This window comes from Cuculus canorus, chromosome 2, assembly GCF_017976375.1.
Source record: "Cuculus canorus isolate bCucCan1 chromosome 2, bCucCan1.pri, whole genome shotgun sequence".
In the NCBI taxonomy this organism is placed as follows: Eukaryota; Metazoa; Chordata; class Aves; order Cuculiformes; family Cuculidae; genus Cuculus; species Cuculus canorus.
Window position 1 is genome coordinate 109,751,390 of NC_071402.1, and position 19,427 is coordinate 109,770,816.

At 37.5% G+C, this 19,427-nt stretch overlaps 1 protein-coding gene across 1 annotated transcript in view; it reads left to right on the forward strand.

Moving 5' to 3' along the window:
* The first annotated feature begins 520 nt into the window (after positions 1 to 520).
* Positions 521 to 19,427, forward strand: part of SEPTIN7 (septin 7) — a 66,721-nt gene continuing 47,814 nt past the window's right edge. The window contains exons 1-2 of the mRNA XM_054057888.1: positions 521 to 526; positions 8,137 to 8,239. Coding sequence (XP_053913863.1) covers positions 521 to 526; positions 8,137 to 8,239 — 109 coding nt within the window. The remainder of the gene's footprint in view (positions 527 to 8,136; positions 8,240 to 19,427) is intronic.

Below are 19,427 nucleotides of genomic sequence, written 5' to 3' on the forward strand. Positions count from 1 at the left end.
CCTTTGTATTGTTATTTCCATACTCTTAAAATTCAGGGATTTTTAAAAATGTGGATTGCCTATATCTTAATGTGTCTTAGTCTCTTACATTAACTCAGGGCTTGTAGAAGCATTGCTGTACTAAATGCTACAACCTAAAGCTTCTGTTTTAGGTATGTAGTAACAGAAATTGTCAGTTGCAAGATCTGCAGTTACTGTCTGCCTCTGGGATATGGCAGGATGAGATGGAGGTCTATTTTATGTGTTGCCTCCATATTGAAAATTGGAATGAATGCAGACTTCGTTAAACTGCAGAAAACTTGTTTTGAAGATGTTGGTAGGGTAAATCCCAAGGCCTTTTCACAGGTTTTGGAAGCTTCTTGTTACTGATGTGGAGACTTTAAACAACAAGCACTGTTAGAGAAGAAGATAAGGAGTACTATGTCAGGTATATTGGAGGAAATGTAAGTCCATAATGATTTATAGACTAGTCTTTCTATGTAAAAACTAGAAACTCTTTTAAACTGATCTTACTCGTAGCATGATGGTAGGAAATTGAATGGAAATACGGTGGCTGAAGAGTATGCAGAAATTAGGTAAAAGTTCGAAAAAGATAATTTTGGCTTTATTGAAATCTGTGTTAGATCAGGTGTAAATTTTTTGTTTTGGCAGATCTGAGATATTTTCAAAGTAAATTGTGTATAAAGGAAACTTTTCCTATATCTAAATAATGTACAAGAACAAATTGACTCAATAGCAAATGTAAACTTTAGCAAAAATATTGTGTTCTGAATGTGTGCCCTGGTCCAAATGTGTGGAGTAAGTTAATTATCACCTTTATTTTCATTGTTTATGCTATCAGATACCTCATATATCACAATGAGTATCTGTGCCCTTTCTAAGACTGTTTTATGTTGCTTATAGTTGTGGTCACATTTCAACAGTTCTTGCGTTTTCTGTAGTGCTTCTGGAAGCTTTTTAAAATACTGGATCCTTGAAGGACACAAGGAAAAAATGCACTGCATTTCTTTCTTTTTTTCAAATAAGTTTGAGAAGTTCCAAAGCCAACTTTGATTGCAAAGAATAGTGACTCCCCAGTGTCAAACTACTTTTCTGTTTTGTCTTTTTTCTCTCCAGTTGTCTGTGTTAATATTTGCTTCTAGTTTTGCTAGATCATAACTCCTTGAAAAGTTTTTGTAACATCCTGTAACTGGCGGCTGGGGCTGCTACCAGTGCACGGCAGCTGCGTTTCCCTGCGTAGTGTGAGCTGAGCTCTAGGGTTGCATGTAGTAAAGTTGAAAAATGCTCATCTTGGATTTTTCTCCTCATCTTGCGTCTTGATCAAAAGTTTAAGGTATACTGTTTTGTCAGGCCGTGGGCCTTATGCCAGGGACTGTCATCTTTTGGCTCAAGTAGTGTTACCTGAACTTTATATCTGTTGTTCTTGGACACAGCACAGAATAAGGGAGCAATGTAAATTATGGTGTCTGGGGCAACAACAGATATGATGATAGACTTGATAGAAAACAAGGAAAAGAGGATTTTTTTTTTTTAATTGTCAGTACTTTTCCTAAGAACTCATCAGAAAACTCCTGATTAATGGTGCCTCCTTTCTCTCTTTTTGCTCATTTGCATAGTTACAGCAGCATGCTGCTGGCTATTAATCTATTGATTCAGATGATGGATCTAGAAATGCCAGCTTTGCAGCTGCTTTATGTGGACTTTGACATTTTGCTTGGGGGAGACCTATGTTAAAGTATCACTGAGTGCAAAGAGTGGATGCATCAAAAGTCAAGTCAGGCTAATACTATAGTTGCTTGTATGACTTGCCTTCATTTGTGCTAAGTTAGAGCAGAGGTGATGGACAACTATGAGGACTTAAAAATGTTAAAAGAAGATGTATAATGATAGGTAAAATACAGCATAGGTGAATGTAGAGTGAGATATATGCAGACTCCTTTTGTTCTGTACTCTCAGTGATAAGCTATGAACATCTGCTAGAGCTCAGGAGCAAAGTCTTGTGCCTGTGTGCAGTTCACAGTATCATCAGTTCAGTCCTCAGGAGTACTTAAGAAAAATAAATTGCCCATTGGGAATTGGTAAGGTGAGAACAAAGAACAAGATCCTGCATGATCAGACTGTGGATTTGTGAATGTTTTACCTCTTGGATACTGTATGTAGCTTTCACTCTGGTCTCTCTGGATGACTACAGAGGTAGGAGAAAGTTATGGAAGAGAAGCAGATGCAATCAGAGGCACAAAACGGCTTCTTTTCAATGAAGTGTGCTAGATTATTAAGGCTGTTTTCCAACACTGGTAGTACTGTGCAGCAATTAAGCAAACAGGTGGTGATTTTGAAATGCTGAAATCCTCCCTTTAACAATGTATAGGTAATCAGAGGGATTCCTTGGTACAGGGACTTTTGTGGCTGCTGTGTTTGTGACGCTAGGAAGTGTGTAGGGGAGTGTATGGAAGAGGAATCAATCAGATGCTGTTTAAGTGGAAAATTCCCCTATCGTAACAAATACTGAAGAGGTAGATTTTTGGTGGCTACAGCAGTGTTTAGAGAAGTAAACTGTCTGTTTACTCAGTTGTGTGCGCTACCTTAGATGTATGTTCTTGGCTACTGTTAAAGGCAGGAACTTTGGTCAGATCCATGGGCTCTTCGTGCTGGCTAATGTTTTTAAACTGGTGCCATTTCAAATAATGCTGTTTTCAACTATGGGACTAGGCCTTTCTGTGTACTTGATGCACTGATGTAGAAGTCATTCATCTCTGCTTGACATCACTACGTTGTTTCAAAGTTGAAAGTAGTGATGTGCAACATGATAAATGATAATACAATGCTTAAGGGGATTGATGTGAAAACCTTTGGGCATTCATACTGCTGCAGGATTCACAGTATTGGTTGTATTCTAGTCTGTATTGCTTGCTCCAGTTCTGCTGCATGTGCATCTTTCCTCCTAAAGCTGCGTGGAGTGTCTTGTGCCACCTCATTGCAGAGCACAGAGAGGAACTGGAACTGATTTGCAGTGCTTTGTTTTTTCTGTCCTCTCACAAGAGTGCAGCAGCTAAGCCACCAATGTGCTCTGTTTTTGTGGCTATGGACACTGACAGAATATGGGGGAGACTGTAGGAACGGAATGCTTGTATTCTCTTAAGTAATCCTCTGTGAAAGAGAAGGGGACTTCAGTGCCACTTGAACTGTAGTTTCCGTCATCGAGTAAGTTTTCTAAAAATAGGCTCTGAGCCTCTGGGAGTATGGTGTTGATTTAAAAAAAATAGATGTTAGGGCTCAGAAGCATCGACTGCTGGTTTAGAATGTGGTATTGTTTTTTTTTTTTGTATCAGTGTCTTGAACTGTGCAAGCACAGGAAGTTGTTTAGTGAAAAACAACTTCTTTTAAGGGTTGTCTTGATATGGATTTGTAGTTAAAGTATTTTAAGTGCCATGTTAGAGAACTGGCATAGATCTCTTGTCATCCATAGAGTTAGGTGATGCTGAACAGATACTTGTGCCCCTTCTGTTTTTTATTTTTGGTCTTTTCAACAAAGACAGTTATGCTCAGATTTGTAGCAGTGATGCTCAGTGTTGCAAATGAAGTGAATTGACACTCTTCACTGAATGTATAATGTGATGCAGAAATACAAAATCCTGAAAGATGTTTATGATGATTATGGCTTTGATCCTTGAACCTTTTCCACTCTATAATGAAAATATTGTAGAGTACCATGGCGGACTGAGATGACATGTTCTGGTGAGCGCCTCTGAAGAAAGTAAAGGCCCTCGAACCTGTTACAGGTTCAGATAGCATATAGTAAACAAAACATGTGCTGAATAACTAGAATAAAAAGAACAGCAAGTAACTACCTGTATTGATCAATAAATGGTGATGATTTTGTCGTGTGTGGAAGCTTCATTTCATGATGATACACACACTCTCCTGGGTTGAAAACTGGTTGGATGGCCGGGCCCAGAGAGTGGTGGTAAATGGAGTTAACTCTGGCTGGAGGCCAGTTACAAGTGGGGTTCCTCAGGGCTCAGTACTGGGTCCAGCCCTGTTCAATGTCTTTATCAATGACCTGGATGAAGGCATTGTGTGCACCCTCAGCAAGTTTGCAGATGACACTAAACTGGGTGGAAGTGTGGATCTGATCGAGGGTAGGGAGACTCTGCAAAGGGATCGGAACAGGCTGGACCACTGAGCCAAGGCCAATGGCATGAGGTTTAACAAGGCCAAATGTCAGGCCCTGCACTTGGGGCATAACAATCTTATGCAGTGCTACAGACTAGGAGAAGTCTGGCTAGAAAGCTGCCTAGAGGAGAAGGACCTGGGGTTGTTGGTTGACAGCCGACTAAACATGAGCCAGCAATGTGCCCAGGTGGCCAAGAAGGCCAATGGCATCTTGGCTTGTATCAGAAATGGCGTGACCAGCAGGTCCAGGGAAGTTATTCTCCCTCTGTACTCGGCACTGGTGAGGCTGCAGCTTGAGTACTGTGTTCAGTTCTGGGCCCCTCACCACAAGAAGGATGTTGAGACTCTGGAGCGTGTCCAGAGAAGAGCAACGAAGCTGGTGAGGAGGCTGGAGAACAAGTCTTGCAAGGAGCAGCTGAGAGAGCTGGGGTTGTTTAGCCTGGAGAAGAGGAGGCTGAGGGGAGACCTTATTACTCTCTACAACTACCTGAAAGGAGGTTGTGGAGAGGAGGGAGCTGGCCTTTTCTCCCAAGTGACAGGGAACAGGACAAGGAGGAATGGCCTGAAGCTCCACCAGGGGAGGTTCAGGCTTGACATAAGGAAAAAAAATTTCACGTAAAGGGTTATTGGGCACTGGAATAGGCTGCCCAGGGAGGTGGTTGAGTCACCTTCCCTGGAGGTGTTTAAGGGACGGGTGGACGAGGTGCTGAGGGGCATGGTTTAGGGAGTGTTAGGAATGGTTGGACTCAATGACCCAGTGGGCCCCTTCCAACTTAGTGATTATATGATTCTATGATATAAAGCAAACTAAAATAAAGTTATGTATAACACTGTATGCTAAGCATACTAGGTTAAAAGTATTGGGGGAATCTTTGGTCAAATGTAATTAACTTTTTCTTTCCATTTCTTTCTTTCTTTCTTTCTTTCTTCACACCACCTCACCTCCGTTTCTCTTTCTGGATCGCTGCTGCACCTGTGTGGACTTGTTGCTGCAATGGTTCAAATTCATCGTTTTATTGGACTACTTTTTGGATGTATTCTCTCAACATCTTCAACATTGGAAATGATGGAAATGTGTTGTTTACAAAGTAGCTGTAAGTATTACTTTGATAAAGTAATATAGCTGATAAAGTAATATAGTATTATAGCTTTTGTGGAAATAGAAGAAGTGTTAAGGTTTTTAAAATGAGCTTAGGTAGCAGCTGGTTGAAAATCAAGAAGGGATAAAAGCTAAGGAGGAGCAATTTTAAGTATTAGAAACACAAGACCTCACCTGGCACAGTGATCAATACAGTGGAAGTCAATGCTTCAACAAAAAAAAAGTAATAACTTTTAAAAGCTGTTGCAGGAATGTTAGAAACTCAATTCCTACTTTGCCTGTGCCTGTTTAGAAGTAGCGCATTCTGAACAGATGCAGCCTTTTAAAAATCAGTATGTTGAAAGCTTCAGTTTTAATTTGTATTGGTATACCAGAAATCTGAATCTGGCATCCTGCTAAAGAGTATAAATGTTCATGTTAAATAGTACATTAATGCCAAGTGTAACATTTCATACATCTTTCTGGTTAGTTACATTTATATTTCATTACCTGAAATTGTGGATGTAAATGCTGTAGATCTACATAACAGACCAAGCAGCAAAGTTGCCATCTATTCTTGTTTAGCCTTTCATGCTCAGTGTTCTTAAAGGTCTTAGAAATGTGGAGCTATACCTGAAGGGGGAGGGAAGAGATATGAATTCATTTAAAACAAGAATTACATCTAAACCCATTCTCTTAAATGAGAGTAGTATTACCTAGATTGAATGAGGGGGTGAGCTGTTTCAGGGAAGCGTGACATGCGTTAGAAGGTATGTAGGCATTAAAAGATGCAGGTGGTTGACAAGTAGAACTATAGGGAGTGTCTTATTGTAATTAGGTATTTTACATCTGGTAGGATGAATAGCAATTGCATATCCTTAATAGTTATTAAGGACCTGCACTATTAAGGAGCTCTTTAATGTGTTAAAGAGCACCCACCTTTGTCATGTACTATCTCTGAAGCATTGCTTCCTGTTCACGGACTTAGAGTGGGATAGACGGTATTCCTCACCTGTACTTGTAGTAATAGATTGGAAAAGTAAAACAATCTTTGGATTTTTAAATTCCTGGCTGCTTTTTTAAATCTTTTAGACCTTTCAGATGGGACTATTGCTGCACCTAAGGCTGGATTCAAACAAAAAGTATTTTAAAGTTCCTTGATGACACAAGGCAAACATTCCTACATTTAGAGAAGTAATAACATTTATTACAATGTGCGTATTTGAACTTGAAGCTGTAACACCTTGCTTTAACTGGTTATCCTTAGATGTTCTTCTCTTGTCTGTAGAAGTTAATGAACTTCTATATCTATATCTAATAACTGTCAAAGAGAATGCTGTTTTTAAACTTGGGGAATTGATAACAATGTATTATCGATAAAGGAAAGCTGGTAATAAATCATGCGAGGATTAAATCTGTCTTAAATAATCCTGCGAAGTTTAGACTGCCAGAGTTATTTAAATTTGCTGATGGCACCAATATAATGTGTCTCTGTAGGAGTGTTGCATTTCTTGAGAATAATGGTTTGTTTTGCAAACGGAGAAATAAGTTATGTGACTTGCAGCAAAGAGTCGATTCACTGACTTGTGCAGTTGGATTGCAAAGAAACTAGTTCTTTTAAAAGGGATGGTGGTTTTATATCCTTGCAAGGATTTGTTTTTTAATTTTAAAACACGTAACTTCTAGAATTAAAAAAAAATTCTTAAGTTTATTCTGTTGATTAAGTATTTAGAAAAACATCCAAATAAGCCTAAATCAACCACGTACCAAATGTAAATAAACTGTACTCTATCCCATACAGAGAAGTTCTAAGGCAAGAGTGCCTGTAGTAGAACAGATATTTTTTAATTCCTTTAGAATTCCTCTATCCTCTTGAAGATAATCTTAGGGAGAGGAACTGAAACTTGTATGCAGCACTTCAGCTCTGTGGATGTGCATAACTCTCTTAAGCTCTGAAATTGAGGTAGTATCGGATCACATCCTCTCAATTTCAGATGGGTTTTAAAGGCTGAGATCATTCCTCATTAGGAATGTTGCTTTTTTGCTTTTGGACAGTTATGTCTGGAAATAGTTTCAAATTTTCTGTAAATGAACTAAACTGTCTTGTCTTGGAAGAAGACCCTCAGACTTACTATGCCTTCAAACACTTTTCTAGGATTCTACTAGAAGAATGATTTAAAAGTAGCAGGGCTGACTTTTGGAGGATCGCCAGGTCTAGTACAGTGAGGGAGAGGCATTTTAAGCACCTTCAACATTCTCATTCATGTAGTGGGAAGAAGTAATGGCTAATGTCCAGAATCCTTGTCTCTTTTCATAGTAGGCAATTTTTGAATAACTTCTTTGAAGTACAAGGCAACTGAAGTTTTGTCTTTCTGAAGGATTTGTTGTGATGCCTGCTTTATTATCCTAAGTGTAGATCTAGATTTACCACGAAGGAATTGCAAAAAGCCTCCAGTTGTGTCACTGGGAAAAAGAGGGTGTCAGCTAAGTCCCTATAATATTGAGTCACTACCACTATGACTCCCAGGAGAATAGGAAAGCTACACTCCTACTGCTTTTGAGTTTCAAGTAGACATTGGAACAAAGCTGATTATATTTAAATCTGTTTGTATACTTTTGTGCTTGAAGAGTCATGACATGGTAATTGTACTTGCTCAAAATACTGTTAGCACAGATAACTTTCTTTGTCTGTCAAAAAAAGCAGTTTTTCCTATTTATTGTTGCAGTTATTGTAGACAGCTTAGGCTGTTGAGAGGTATTCACCTTTCTCCTAATGTGAAAATGAACATTTAGATAACTAAAAACCACCATAAGCAAAGGAAGAAGTTACAAGCTTTTATTTAAAGTTTTTTTTTTTTTTTTTTCCCAAATGTCTCTTGCCTTAGCAACAGAAGAACCTTGAAGGATATGTGGGGTTTGCAAATCTTCCCAATCAAGTTTACCGGAAGTCTGTGAAGAGAGGATTTGAATTCACACTCATGGTAGTAGGTAGGTTTGCTTCTTCGTTTTAAGTTCTGATCATTGGAAGTATATTGATATAGTTCTTAAAATGTATGATGGTGATGCAAATACGTTTTTTGTGATCTTGTGAGAAAATATAGATCTCCCTATTCTATGCTGTTAAGTCTAGGGTGTTTAAAAAGAACATGTCTGATATGCAAGTAGAGGAGGAAGAGAAGAGTAAGGGATAAGAACTAGTTCATACAGTCTAAGAAAGAAGTTTGTTGTGGGTCTTGTCTAAAATATGACTTGTAAGCATGAAGCATGACATAATAGAAGTAATTAGAACTTGGATTTTCATTTGAATAAAAAAAATTAACTGCTTTTGTAGTTGAGTGCAGGATGGCAAACTGGGATCCAAAAGTAAAGTTGGAATCTTCCTTTGCACATAACCAGGCAGATCCTGTATATCCTGCAGTTCTGTGGCCACAAAACTTTGCTACAAATTCAAAGCTTTAATTTAAACAAACCTTTCTAGTTTGTATGGTTTCAAAGAAAACCAAATGTAAACAGTGCACTCCCTATGGACTACAGAGAATGGGAAACTATAGTTAGTATGGATGAATAATGAATGCCATGCCGAACGGTTCATTTAGGCTTCCGTGATGACCCAAATTGTCATCTGTCCTGCTAGGGCATTTGATTTCCTTTTATTCTTCTCTTTAGAGTACTTGTATGATAGCAGACTGTTACTAAGGTTAGGCACGTTTGTTGTGTAACACATACATATATACTGGATATGTGACCCAGTTTTAACATGCTATTGGTTAAAATAGTGATAATAATAGAAGTGTTTTATAATAGCCAGCTGTCTCTTTGTTGATGTTTATCTTTATCTTTTGTAATTTAGATAGCTTGGTAGTGCTTCAATGTTTTGTCATCAATACAATGGATATCTTGTGCAGTCATTATGTATGTGTAGCACGTTACATAATAGTGCTATTGACAGAGTTAGAAATCAAGATCAAATTGGTGAAAACTCATTGTAGATCCCTTACAGTTATGTTTAGATTACAAAGTGAGGTAGAATTTTAAAATATGAGAGCTGTTTTTTTCTTTTGGAACTTGATTACAGGTTGCATTTGAGTACATAATTCATTATTTGGTACAAAGCTGTTTAGTCTTAAATAAGATATGTTTTTCTGTTGTCTGCAGGAAAAAGGGAGGAGGTAAGGGAGACAGCTGTCTTCATAAAGTATTATTCCAGAATGGGGTATAATTTATTCTTCCAAGTTTTACTCTTGCAAAAAGCAAATCACTTAAAGTACAAGTAGTAGATGTATTGATCTACTAGGACTAGAGAAAGTGTATAAAATTACTTTAGTGTTCTTATGTTTGCCTGTAGTACAGCCCAATGTAACTGCATTTAGGGGAGCTGTGGAAAACTGTGACCATCGAGAAGAGAAGTTGGTCCAAAATGAGATTGAAAATGAGATGATGATTAGAAGATCTTGTTACTAGTTTTAATATTTTTGTGCTTACTACTAAGATTTAATTAATTTGCATCCAAATTTCTGCCATTTCTTACAAGTTTACTGGCAGAATTGGCAGTAGTTTTCTAAATGATAAATGCATTTAAGTGACTCCTTTCAGCCTCCAAGTATTGAAATCGGATATGTGAAAGTGAATGTTTAAGCAAAACGATAGCTGATCTTTTTGTATTCTCCCATGTTGGGAGGGGCAGGGGAATGGATGAATTAATTTCTTCTGGGATTTCAAAGTGATGTGTCTGGTGGTAGTGCATCCTGAAAAGATGTATCTATTTTAAATATGAAGGCGAAATAGTTTCATGAGTAATACACACTTGTTGGTAAACATTGTACTATGACGTGCAGTTAGAATCTTAGAATTGTCATTATCTATTGCTGTGTTCATCCTTTCAGATAGCGTGTTCTGACTTGGTTTGAGGTCTTCAGCTGACTTTATGATACCATTCTGTAATATAGAGGGAATTATAAATAATCTACTTATTATAACTTGAAAATTCTAGAATGTAGTCCTAATCTGTATGTGGTCAGTGCTGGCTGAATGAAAATGCTGTATATAGCATCTCTTGGAGAATAGCTAAAATATTTGCTTGCTTTTTCTACTATCAAGACCTGTGCTTACATGGCTGTCTTTTCCTGTACATTCCACAATTATTACTTTACTGGCTGTGCTTTATTTATAGGTTCTTCAGTGTCAGCATGTAACCTGTTTGTTGTGAAATAAAAAATGAGAAAGCAAATGCTTGTGGTTGCTGAATAAATATTAGGAAGAAAACAAATAATACTTGGGATCTGCAGTCTCTGTGTCCAACTGTTTTTGTGTGTTTGTAAGGCTTGATATTGCAAGTAATGTATTTGTGTGGCAACCATTTTCCAATTGTCCATTTAATCTGGAATTATCAGTTAAACTTAAGAGATGTGCATAGTGTGATATCTGGCTTCTTTGTCTTGGAATGTATTGTATTGTATAGTCACCAGACAGGATTTTGGAGGCATGTACAAATACGGTTGTACAGCTGTACTGACTGTTGCAGAAACAATTCAGTTCTCAGTTTAAAGATGCAAGATATTTGTCACTGAGGAGGGACTAAGTACATACAGCATCCAATCTGAATTGTTTCCAGTAAGAATTTTTGCAGAAATATCTGCTTTAAAGAACCTTTTCTGTGCATGAATGTACTTCATGAAATGCATAATCCCCAGGCTGCTGAGTTATTGCCCTGGAGATGATAGGGCTGTGTCCGTAGCAGTGTGTGGTGAAAACACCTTATGTTCAGTGCTTCTGTTGTGACGGTGCAGCTGGAGAGAGCTTTTAAATTTGGGTCTGCATAAGAGTTGTTGAATGGCCTAGAGCCATGATTTCTGGAGCAGGTTCTGATGGTAGGTGCTTTATTGGAGCTGATCTAAGCTGACTGGGGGCACTGCTTTGGAAATGGCTCTATTTCAGCCATGTGGGCAGCGCTCTGTCACTTAACTTGGTCTGAGTCAGGACTTGGTAAGATTACTTTATTTGGGGCTTATAATGCTGATGCCATATTTCCTGTAAACATAGTTGCTAATTTCCAGGTGCTCTGGTGTTTACATTAAATGTAATTAGGCAGTGAAGTGTTTATGAACTACATACATATAAATATAGAAAGCCGATGTTAAAGTATCCTTTTCATATATAAAGTTTTAAAAATCATTGTAAAGTTAATAGAAACTGGGTTTATTCTATAGTATTTAGCCATAATAAACATTTCAGTGTTTCTATCTTATTAATTGTATTTATGTTTTTTCCAAGTTGTATTTTTTCTTTTGGTATTGTTTCTGAACTTTTCTTAAGAAACCGAAGTTGGAGATAGCACTTTGTTTTCCCTACTGATCAGTTATCATTGGATGTTGATTTGTCTTTAAAATTTTCATAAGACAATGGAGTTCATACTAGTCATATTCTAAAAGTCTAATCAATAGTTTAAATCACTCTACTCCAGAATAAAATTTAACAAGTGCCTCCTCTGAGGATATGCCATGCAGCAGGCAGAAATAGGCATTACACTGAGCTTTGTTCTTGATGCTTTCAAAAGACTTTTAAATAGTGGTTTAGAGCAACTAATCCTAGGTCTGAAATAATAAAGTTCACCAATGGAAAAAAGTGCCTTGGTAGGCTGATTCCTTCATAATATTGCCTAATTTCTTCTAAGTATAAGCTATTTGTTGAAACACTTGAGAACAGGACATAAATATTTGGTCTATTTGAAATCCAAAGTGTAGTCTCTGCTGTGCAGTGTTTTTGGAGGAAAGTACATGCTTAAGTCACATGGTTAAGAAAAGAAAGAAAACTTCCAGTAAACATACCACTATGGTTAATAGCTTACAGTTAAAGAAAATCTTGACTGTGAAATTGTAGTTCTGTCTATTAGTATAATTACACTTAAGTAGTAGGTGTGTGTTTTTCTTTTTCGTTTAGTGTAATGAGATATGAAGCAAACAGTTGCTTTTCAGTGTGTCTTTCTAAACAGCGAATTGGGAAATCCCTCTTTTGTCGTTCTTGTATTGAAAATACGCTGGTAATATGATTTGAACCAACCCCCAACAGATGCAGATAAAAATATTTTCTCCTATAGATTTTATGTATTTAAGAATAACTATTTGGAAGGCTTTTCCTAGATTTATATGCTTTAAGGTGTACAGGCTTCATGAGCCTTATTAGAAGTCGGACTCAAATTTTATTTTTTCTTTCTGTTTTATTTAAATAATCTTATTTACTAAGCGGAAAACACATGCAGTCCGGTCACTTTCTAGAGGACCTTTCTACACAGTTCCTATTTCTTGTCTGGTAGCTTTGACTGTGAAAGCTGTTTTGAAACCTCTCCTGTAGTAAATTGTCTGTTTTGTTTTCTAATTGTCACTTTAGCCTTGTAGATCAGCTGTAGATTACAACTTAAAGGAAAATGTCATGCAGTGTTGTCATAGTATTTCATTTGTAATTATACACACACTGAAATGTTTTGGTTTAAACATTGCTTTTTGGCATGGATAAGGAAAGGGCTGTATTTTGCAAGGCTTGAAGTTATGTTAAAGAAAAAGCACACTGATTTTAAAATAATGCTCTTACTGTTCACTGAAGAAAACTTGGACTGGTTTAATACTTTGTGTTTTGGTGATGGATCGTGTTCTGATTAGAATGACCCCTTTCATTTGTATGCTCTGTGAGGCAGTTTATTTACCAGGCCAGCCAGCGGTACCAAGAGCCTCAGATGCTCATAGCTGCTTGTTCTTTGCTAGTCTGATACCCTCCCCCCAGTTTTAAAGCTAGGAAAAATCATTCAGCATATGGCAGGACAGGAAGAAAAATGAAGTTAAAAATAACCTGTAGATGGGCCGTACAATTGAATAGAAACTGTTTGGGTATGTTCCCAGTTCTTGTTGACTGGTAATGATTTGAAATACCCATGATTAAGGTTTCTGTAGCGTCCCTCCTACCACAGTATCCGTGTATGTGTTTGCCCTTTGGTGTGACCTTCGTGTTTGGCTTCTTAGGATCAGCAAAATATCATTGCTGAGTACTCATTGTGTAACTTTGCCATTATTTTAGAGACCTCCAGGCTCTACTAACATATAGATATAGCATAAATTAAAACATGCCTTCTTTTAAACATACTAGAGGAGGAAAAAAAAAGAGTTTTGACCTTGCCAGTCTGTCCTTAGCTTCCCTGGGCTATACTGTTGCGTCATGGTTTAGGGAGTGTTAGGAATGGTTGGACTCGATGATCCAATGGGTCCTTTCCAACCTTGTGATTCTGTGATTCTGTTATTGGTTATGGAGTTATTGTGTCTACAGTCAGGGATGTACACTGGTATCTTAGAAAGAAAAAGCCTGTTATGGAAAAGAACTACCAAAGCTTTTTTTTGTCTTGAATGTGTCCTGCCTCCTTTCCTCCATAACTGCACTTCTTCAAAATACTTCAATTCTTCCGATTCTCTCATCTGAAAACTGTCACGTGTTCCTTGCTACCACCTTGGCTGCAGCTACTTGTGTGATGGCTGACTGCCTGTCTGGTACTGCTGTGCCCATGGGCTAGGGTCAGGTTAAGGCACTCAGTTCCCAGAACACTCTTTCTGTAGAGAAAAGGGTAGTCTGGGTTCAAGTGTTGTATACTATATATGGTTCCCTTTGGAAAACAGATTTTCTCTTTTTTTGTTAAAAAAAGACATTTTAACTTGCAGGTGTTCTGTTGACAGGGTTATGAGCTTTCAGTGAAGTATTGAAATAAGGGTTCTTTCAAGAATTTTGTGACCTTAAAAAAAAATATTGCTGCTTTCATGTAATGATTCTGTGGATATGTGTTCCAGCAATGATGTATTAAAACTGCTAGCTTGGTACTTAAATGTACCTGGTCGGGATGCATAAGCAAAGCATGTTGTATTCAGGAGAACTGGCAGATAAAAATTGAAAGGAATAGAAAACTGGTAGAACTCAGAATGGAGCCAGGGTATTCTTAGAGATGATATGTTTCTCTGAGTAATCTCTGTTGATGGAGTAATGCCTCACCAAGAGTGTATCACTCCTTTTTGTGGAGAGAAGTTGATAAAGATTCTTTGAGAAGGCAGAATAGATGAGCTCCAAAGAAGTGAATATCTCTTCAGGATGTGAAATGTCAGTAATCTAACAGTGAATTTACTGTCCTGTAATGGGTGATTTCCCACTAAGTTACTTGCAGATGAGAGCTGGAAGTGTAGACTTGTGTGACTACTTGGCTTCAGTAAGAAAATCTTCTCTCATACTTCTTCATTGGTTGTGTAATTTTTTTTTTTTCACCCCCTCTTTGTTTTGTAATGGAATGAAATACAATTCGCAGCATGCTTGCTGCTCCTGCCTCTTTTGTGATATTTTCTTGTGCCTTTTTCTAGTTCAGGAAAGAAACCTGCGTGAAGTCTAAAACCTGGTGGAGAAAGACAAGCATTTTACAGTGTGTTATTGAAACTTGCTGTTGGGGGAGTTAGTTCATCTACCTGTTTGCGTTTATATGGAAACCATAGCTCTTGAATACTCTCACAGATCACTTCTAGCATAGTGGTTTTTAATCACTTAATATGAAGAAAAAAACTCAAATAATTAATATCTTAATTATCGTTAAGCTCCTTTTAAGCTTTTCCCTCACTGTGCAATAGTTTAAGCTTGTACTGAAGGATGCTTAAAGACTCTTAGTGGCCAGAACTGAAGCTGGTATTCAAAATGATTGCTCTTCAATTATCAATCTACAACTGTTTGCAACTATGACATTAATTGGAATTGTAGTGCTTACTGGATGACTTTTAAAGAGTCTTTGGGTTTATTTTTTGTTATTAAGTATTTGGATGCAAAGCTTCCTGAGTAGATTTTACGAAAGCCAACTTCAGTATGGTATCTTTTACTGGATGCATGCTGTCGTAGGAATCTGGAATTCTGATAGATAACCGTAAGTACCAACTAGTATTATTATATTAAGATATTGCTTTGAAAAATTAAGGAAGGTTTTTGTGAGGCTTTGGTGATTATATTTCAAATAAACTGAGCTGTTTCTTGCATGACGGCATTTTGGTCAGAGCCTACTTTCTCTTTTAAAATTCTTTGTTTGTTTCCTGGCAAAGGTTTTTGAAGGAAGAGATTTCTACCGAAGTGTGTGGACCTGAACCCGTAATTTAGCAAAAATCTGCCTGTAACCTAATTGGCTCTTATTTCTTTAAACAAATGACAATTCTGTTGGAAACATTCTTTTTTCTATTTCATGTATCATTTTATTGTCAGTCTCATAACAAAGAGTATGAGTTCTTGAATCTGTACTTAAAGGTGATCTCTAACAGCTGAATTTGAGGGATTTCATGAAAACCATCTAGTAAGTTACTGTGCTCTGCATTGTGTAGGTGTCATCTTCACTGTCTTTTTTTTTTTTTTTCTTTTTTTTCCCCTTCAAGCTTTGTGGAGTGTTTCAGTACTTACCTTCATAGTTAATTCTGTCACAGTATTAGCTGTCTTCAGGCTAGTTCTAACTTCTGCTATGTTTCTAATTACATGAGTATTTTTGCTCTAGGTTGTTTTTCTCATCCTAGCTTACCAGTTCTGAATAGAAATATCCTTGCTGATTTTGCGCATCTGAACGTATGCGCGCGTGCACACGAACACACAGTTACTTGATTGGTTTTAAACATATTACACTATGTTTGCTCACTATGATGAAATCAGCCTTTGAACCTGGTCCTTTTACCTGTTGATGACAGATTTGTAGGTTGCAATTTAACCGAAATTAATGAATCTGGGGTTTTTTTTGTATTAGAATAAGAATAATTAGTCACGACATGATGTTCTAGTTATGCTGTTGTAGATGCTGAGAAGTAGTAGTGCTTTGTGTGGACTTAAACATATCTTAAAGAAGGTATGTAACTTAAATTGGTTATCAGATGGCCAAGAGTTGGTTGATTCTACCTTCAAAAGTCAACAGATTGTCCTGAGCTGTCATGATACACTGGTGGGGGGTAAGCTAAACATTGCGCATGTTGCAAACAGTGACCTGATGGAATTCACACTGCTGCATTTTCCAGTTCTTCAACCCTGAATAATCATCAGGTGCTGGTTTCCTGCAGGCCTGCTTTGCAGGTCATCTTTGCCACAAGCCTGGAGCCAGGTGCAAAGAAGTATTTTTTCATTTTTTACATTTTTTTAACATAATAACCTGTTTCTTCCTGTTGGCTGAAAATGTTAGCCTTGCCTGCTGTATCAAGAAATAGTAACAGTTTCATAGATGAATAGATTAATATTGTAACCAAGTTGATACTCGTGGATTTGTGGTCCAAACTCCAATTGTAGAGAAGCCACGGTGACACATTAAATGTGACTCTTCTGATTCAATATGCGTGTTTTCCCCGGCTGACTTTGCGGTACTCAGTACAGATCTTCACTGTGAATCCATTTGAAGAGGTTAAATTTTGTTACTTTTTTTCAATGTTTTTCTGTATGTAGTGTGGTTGTTGCATACAACTCTTTCGTTTTGGTTTTGAATTGTTTTTCTACTGAGCTTCTGAGCACATTTACTGATAAATTAGAGTTTATACCACCTTTTGTCTAGGATTTCTTTAATAAATGAGAACAAACATTATCTAAGAAGATTTTTTTCTCACTTCTGTTCTGGTGTTGTAGTCCGATGCTTTTTTCCAGCCGTTTAACATAATGGAATACTTAAGGTAAAAATATTTAGACTTGTCAGTGGTTGGAGGTGAGAAAGGCTGCTGAAGCTGAATCTTTTATCGGATTAGTTTTCCTGTTTGAGTTCTTGTCAGCCTTTACTTCCATCCTGATTTTTCAGTGTACATAGTTTTGTTGTGCATACCGAAAGCACAAATGTAAGAGCTCTTATGCTCTGTCTTGGAGTGGTGCTAAGTTTCTGCCAAAAGGTTGATATAGGCTGTATAAGTGTGTAATGATGCCATTCAAGATAGTTTCTTCCTTCTATTAAGCTTGAAGTGAAAGTTTTTTGGAAAGTCTTGATTTCCTTATTTCACATGCAGTTCTGCCTTTATATCACTGAAGTTTTGACTTCTGTCTTTGATGAGACCTTAAGCCAGAAAATATGCTGATGTCTTAAGATGAAATTACAAGCATGTCAAAGCTAATGCACGTTGCATCATTCAGATAATTTTGATTGTGAAGCTTCTGCTGTGAAGGCTAAACAGGTGTCTCTCATGGGGCAGATCCTTCTCCGGAAGGGCAAGAAATAGTCTACAATTTAAGGGAATTAAACTCTTGGCCTTTGGCAGAATGAGATGCAATGCAGTGGGAGGACACAAATATATGTGGGGCAGATAAGGGCAGCATGTGTCGGTTCTACCAGCGTCTGGTTCAGGTATTTTTCTTCTTGGGATACGTGAAGCCCTGTGTAGGGTAAGAGCTTGGGTATTTGAAAAGAATCTGAAGCTTTCCCAGGTGACACCTCTAACTGCAAACAGCAGCACTTTTTTAAAATAGCATTTTGCAGTCATTATACATAAAGTTCTGAATTTATGGGCTAATCCTGAATCTTAGGCCCATTTTCTACTCCAAAATCAGTTAAAAGATGGTAAATCACTGGCCTGAAAGCACTTGTTGGGTGTCTGTGAAACACTGCAGAAGAGACTGACAAACATTGTGTTAAAATGAAGAACTGTGAAACAAACCACTGCTGATCCGATAAACAGTTGGTAATGCTTGATAAGCTTGAATGGCAGGGACTTAAGCAACAAAGGAAGTTGGTTACACATGTATTAATTACTGTTGCTGCCTTGATCTGCACTGACTGTCTTCTGTCTTTCAAGATAGAGATACTGTGCTTTGGGTTCAAAAGTGTAGTAAGGAACCTTGTGTTTTAGAAGCAAGTGTGTCCATTTTCAGTTTGTTCCAGTGTTTTGGAATTTACTGTCCTTGATTTATTCTTATTTAAGACCTGTATTTCGTGCCTTTAAATGTTACTTGCCAGTGACACAACAAAACATTACATTGCTCTACTGTGATGGAAGTTCACTAAATTAAAAGATTTTAAGCTATTGCACTAAATGTAGTTGAATTTCTTTTCTTTTGGAATAATCTGAATTTTGGTACAAATAAGGAAACTTTGAGACTCTTCTGAAGTTGTCTCATGAAAGATCTGAATGGTTCACCTGTGATACAGTATTCTGTTAAAAAGCTAGTTGAGCGTTCATCTGTGAATATGATATAAAGCTCAAACCCTATGATATAAATCTGTAAAGCAGTTAATTTTTATCTGTATTAAACTGTGATCCATTAATTTGCCTTCACATGTACATGATTTCCTAATAAGGAGATATTGTTAAAGTTTCTATCCCACGCTGCAGAGTTAAAAGGGAGATGTAGGTTTTCTGAGTGTAAACTTTGTCCCAAAAGTCAGCAGTTCTGTTTTACCATCTGTCCTTCCTTGATTTATGGTATGACAAAGTTTATTATGTTTCCTGTTATTTCTGCCTCACTATTTACCTTATTAGCTATTTACATCTGCTATTGAAGAGGATTTGGATTGTTTTCTTTTTCTTCCTCAGAAAAAGCTTTACATGACAAGTAGCACAGTCTGTCAGAGACCTTTGAGCAATAGCGTTATGTTCTCAAATAAAAATACCATTGTTTTCATGTAACGTGGCACAAGTAAATAATAGAAGGAGCTCTTTAGAGGACCGGAAGACAAGCTTGCTCTGAACATCCAGTTTTCTTGGGCCTTGGGTAATGTGGGATGGTGTTTTGTTTGGTGTGTGGAGAGGTTAGCAACATAAAATATTGTTCAAGTTTAATTGTAATAATTTTTAGGAGGCTTTCCCTTCTGAACTTACTACATTTTCGTCACCAGAATTCTAATCTTGTATCTCTGAGCTTCTGGCAAAAGACTCGGGGCAATGCAGTAACTTTCGAGATGGCTGACTATTCTTCTGTACTTCCAGCCACAGAACTGAAGTTATGAAAAGAAATTGTCATCTCTTTGTAGACATCTAGTGTATGGCACTCCTTTTTCTGAAAATGCCAAAAGTAACCTTGTTATTTTGGTCCTCTTATGCACAAATAGATACCTTCAAACAGAATCTCAACCACCTTGTTTCCATGTACTCTGACGCCTGTGTGAGGGGACTAATGCAGGGGTCAGTCTGAGCCCGACAAGTGAAGCCTCCTGTCCCACACCCCATGTATATTCCTC